The sequence below is a fragment of the Chenopodium quinoa genome, unplaced genomic scaffold, assembly GCF_001683475.1.
Source record: "Chenopodium quinoa cultivar QQ74 unplaced genomic scaffold, ASM168347v1, whole genome shotgun sequence".
Classification (NCBI taxonomy): domain Eukaryota; kingdom Viridiplantae; phylum Streptophyta; class Magnoliopsida; order Caryophyllales; family Amaranthaceae; genus Chenopodium; species Chenopodium quinoa.
This window is the reverse complement of record NW_018744311.1, coordinates 2,667,232-2,671,988: the sequence shown is the minus strand read 5'-3', so window position 1 is coordinate 2,671,988 and position 4,757 is coordinate 2,667,232. Positions and strand designations below refer to the sequence as shown.

The 4,757-nt window shown below is 32.4% G+C and overlaps 1 protein-coding gene across 3 annotated transcripts; it reads right to left on the bottom strand.

The window, feature by feature from the left end:
* Positions 1 to 669: 669 nt before the first annotated feature.
* Positions 670 to 3,848, bottom strand: LOC110696111 (F-box/kelch-repeat protein At3g23880-like). Of its 3 annotated transcripts, XM_021873391.1 has the most exons (3): positions 3,473 to 3,848; positions 1,561 to 2,978; positions 670 to 1,059 (listed from the first exon to the last, which is right to left on the bottom strand). In XM_021873391.1, the coding sequence occupies exons 2-3, from the start codon at positions 2,701 to 2,703 to the stop codon at positions 934 to 936; spliced, it is 1,269 nt and encodes a 422-aa protein (XP_021729083.1). In that variant the 5' UTR covers positions 2,704 to 2,978; positions 3,473 to 3,848; the 3' UTR covers positions 670 to 933. The 3 variants fall into 3 exon arrangements, with proteins under 3 accessions (XP_021729083.1, XP_021729085.1, XP_021729084.1); XM_021873393.1 differs by having other exon boundaries at positions 670 to 1,093; positions 1,561 to 3,848; XM_021873392.1 differs by having other exon boundaries at positions 670 to 1,116; positions 1,561 to 3,847.
* Between the last annotated feature and the right edge of the window lie 909 nt (positions 3,849 to 4,757).

The following is a 4,757-nucleotide window of genomic DNA, read 5'->3' as shown; positions in this document are numbered from 1 at the left end:
ACGAGCTTCAGCTTATCTGTTTGGAGTTCAATTCGAGTAAGACCAGCCTCCACAGCTAGCGCATGTCTTGCTACCAGTGCTTCGGCAAATTCCTGCATCATTTCCTCACTGCATTACCACGCAAGTTGCAGCCAACACATCACCACGCTATCCCTCATAACTCCTCCTAAACCAACCTTTCCATCACCATAAACAGCAGCATCCGAGTTGACCTTGAAGTTGCTATCAAAGGTGGCTTCCAAGTATGTGAGGTTATAGCATTACCATGAGCCTCAACTCTCAAGAGGGGTATTCTCATTTGGTTTTTCATATTCCCCTACTACACTCACGGCCTTTTAAATCACCTCGATGTCCAATACTCGTTTTTTTTTTAAATTTAATTTAATTTAAATTAAATAATTTATTTATTTTTTCCAAAAACCCCACGCATTTATCTTCAACCATAATCCCCACAGGAGACCAGAAAATACTCCACATGTATTTTTTCCAACGACAAGCACCAGTCCTTACAAGAGCTGACATCACAAAATCTAACATAAAGTTTAAGAGGAGAAACATACCAGATATTCATGACCTCTTGGCATTTGACCAGCGCATGAACCAATAGTACTCGATTACTCGTAATTCATTGATCACAATATCCATAGCATACTAGCATAGAAAAGAGCATTTGAGTCCAACGACATAGCAAAAGTCACAGAAAGTTACAAGTTGTAGCATTAGCATTAGCATTTAGCAGTTCATGGATCATGGCATAACAAAAGTGTTACATATAGACTAATAAACAAACAAAAACAGAGGTAGCATAAATCTGAATTTTGCATCTTAGCACCATACTTTCTTCCATCAAAATTAGTTCATGCCATCATCATCACGCTCCTTGAGCTTCCTTCACTTGCCTAGATATATAACTTCATCTCTGATTAAACTAGATTACAAGAGGATGGCATCTTCTAGTATATCAAGGTCGTCCACACCAGGAGGATTCTCCGGCTGGAAATCTTCTAGTATAATGATGTTGTCCGGATCTTCTAGTATATCAAAGTCATCCATCTCCCACTATAATAAAGTCGTCCGGATCAGAAAGATTCTCCTGTTGATATACCGGCCAAATCCCTTTTTTTAAAAAAAGATGATCAATAGACGGATTCAAAAGGATATGTAATTATGAACAATCTAAGTACATAGTAGTTCTGTAGCTTAATTTTTGTTCCACCAGTTTATATGACCCTTTGCAAGAAGAAATCATATGCATTAAAAGTCATTAAACCAAAAAAAAAAAAAAATAACGTCTGCCAAATATTTTTGTTAATTTGATCAAACGAATACATTCCTTGCTATTATATAGATATCCAAAATTTTAAATGAGGTGATGCCATAGGAGCATCTATCTTCACAATGCACATTTGTATAGGACTAGTTTGAGCATTTCTATCACAAACAATTATAAATTATTAAATAAAATACAAGGTAAAATAGCCTATTCATCACAAAGATGAGAAGGGAGCCTCACATATTCAAAAAAGAAAGAAACTAAAACAAACAGAATAGAAAAGGTACCTCAGCAGGTTCATTAGGCACCTCAGCTGCAGGATGAGGTGAACTTTGGGTAGGAACATAACTCTCAACAAGAAACATTTGATCACCAAACGTTGCAAGTGTTTCCTTTGAACATCGATCAAGCAAGCCAAGCGTCCCAGGCTTAGAACGAGTAAAAAAGACTTCGCCAGTCTTTGTGAACCCAATCAACTGCTCAAAATTCCCAAGGTTGCACGAAAAACGAACGGCAATCATCCTTCCAGACTGTTTTATAATCTCAAGAAACATATCATTTTGATAGTTTGAACTGTACTTGGATAAACACCCTCCCATGACACATAACGCATTGCTAAATGGAGGAATGATTCCCAAATGAGGGTAGTACTCAAATGTCTCCCGGGCCAAATCGAAGGCAATGGTTCGACCACTACACATACTCCAATACAAAGTCTCATTAACTAATTTTGCTCGTCCTATAATCATATCACCAACCTCTATACAACTTTCAATTTTCGACCAAATATTGGACCTAAGTGAATAAACATGAACTATGGCAACTTCTCCATTGCGATATGCAATTATCCTGACTACTTTATAGTCATCAATAGATGATACATACCCAAAACCCCAACTAGTTGGGGGTATTGGCCTAATAGATTTCCAATAATCAAAGTCAGCAGGGTAGCATTTGTGGGATTGGTTAGTATTAGGGTTATATAAACAGAAGTATTTTCCAATTCTTCCACCTAAGCAAACCAACCCGTTTGAAGATCCAACCAATTTAATCTCATCAACCTCTGTTACTGTATTTTCATATTCAAAATCAACATTCAAATAAACCAAATTGTCTTGAGCAACTTCATCATTATCAACATTTTCATCATCATGATAAAGATTAGGACAAGGGTAAAGGTAAAAAGAACCACCAGATTGAATAAAGAGAGATTCAACAGGGGTAAAAGGATCACTAAATATAGATTTATTGAAGTGATTAAGGATATAATTAGGTTGTGAAATGGTTGAATTCCATTCCTTTGAAACTAACTTACATTGAGTTAAGGGTTTGATGGGAAGCCATGGAAGAATGTGTTGAGTAATGAGTTCATCTGGAAGATACCTTTCTTCAACATCTTCTCTAGCATTCTTGCCATTAATGTCTTCCATTTTTAAGCTTGTACTCTCAAATAAGATTTTACTTTTTCGGTTTTTTACTCTTACCACCTTTTACAAAAAATTCCAAGTTGATATCCTATATTAACAAAGTACTCGTCTTTTCACCTGGCTATTGGAATTAATATTGTAAAGTCATGTGGTACCATTAAACATCCCGTTTTCCACACCAGTTGATCTCGTTAACCAGGAAGTAACTTCCGTCTTCTTCAGTTTTGGGCATTAGAAAGTAATACAGGATATATAACTTTGATCAATCATCATGGAAGCTATAAAACATGGCAAATTAACAAAATAAGGATGCATAAAAGACAACACTAATAATATAAATATCAAATTTTAATTCCAGTATACCACTCTGAATTGAATAGTACAACTGCATTCAGTACAGAGAATTAAAAAAAGAAGATATGATATCATCCAAATTCCAAACAAGTAGATTGATAACAATTACAAATCCAAATCAAACCAGTTTTTCACCAATTTCTCCCAATTCAAATGTAGTTTTTGTTAAACAAGCATTTCATGAAAAGCAAGAAAAACCAAAAAAAAAAGTCAAAATTAATCATAACCCAAACCAAATAGTGAAAATCGACTAAATCCCTTACAATTAATAACGACCTGAAATAACGCTAATTCCCTGAAACCCAAATCGGGTATCAATAAATCAAGAACCCTAAACACATTAAAAACTTAATTACAAACTACAGTATTAGTTTGGCAAATGATCAAGTAAACCAAACCCAAGGATCGAACAACTGACCTAAAAATTATCGGTAGCAGGGTCCAATGTATGAGCTGAATTTTATTGATGGTCAAACAGAGAGAGGAATTTCGAATAATTTGTTCATCTGAATTTTAGTTTCTCTCTCCTGCTTTCCATTAAGTTTGCACAAAGAAGAACATCGAAAACACGACGTTAATACACCCGTCAAATGGAATGTCAATGGGCAAAATCAAAGGACAACTATGAAGTCCACGTCACTAATGTTTTTTTTTTTAATGATAAAATCCGAAATTCAGGACATTTAAGCCATTAATTTTCAAAAACAAAATACAAATACGAGTAAAATATTAAAAAAATACAAAGACTATAATAGACCCGGTCTACAATAACTTCATGTTCCGATTAAGTGAACTGAACTTATTAATTAGTGATTTCTAACTACGGATTAGTGATCTTTGATTATTTATTGATTATTTATTACTATACATATGTGTATATACAAATGTACATATTATTATTATTATTATTAATTTTGTTTATTATTATTATTATTATTTATTGATTATTTATTGATTATTTTTAGTATTATTATTATTATTGTTATTATTATTATTATTATTTATTGATGATTATTATCATTATTTATTGATTATCATTATTAGTATTATTATTTCAATTATTATTGTTATTATTATTATTTATTGATGATTATTATTATTATTATTTATTACTTATTGATTATTATTATTATTATTATTATTGTTATTATTATTATTATTATTGTTGTTGTTGTTGTTGTTGTTGTTGTTGTTGTTGTTGTTGTTGTTGTTGTTGTTGTTGTTGTCGTCATCGTCGTTGTAATAAGAGCTTAAAAGAATGAAATTTGGCTTTATATCATTAGCAATATCATTAGACGTAAATTAAGAGCTGAACTGAATTCAACTGAACTGACTGAACTGAACTGAGCTGAACTGAACTGAATTTCAACGGAAGAGAACTGAACTGAGCTGAACTGAACTGAATTTCAACGGAAGAGAACTGAACTGAATTTCAATGGAAGAGAACTGAACTGAACTGAATTTCAACGGAAGAGAACAAATCCTTATTGTAGACCCAACCTTCTTGTATACCTTACGAATGTAATTATATCATACGAGATGTGATTATATTATTAAAAAAGTGATTATATCATTTTGAAACTGTTATATAAATGTATAACTCAAAAAGTGAATTTATCATTATAAAAAGTATCAAATAGTAAATTACATCATTTCAAAACATAATTTTTAAATTTTATCATCCTAAAGATAATTATATAATC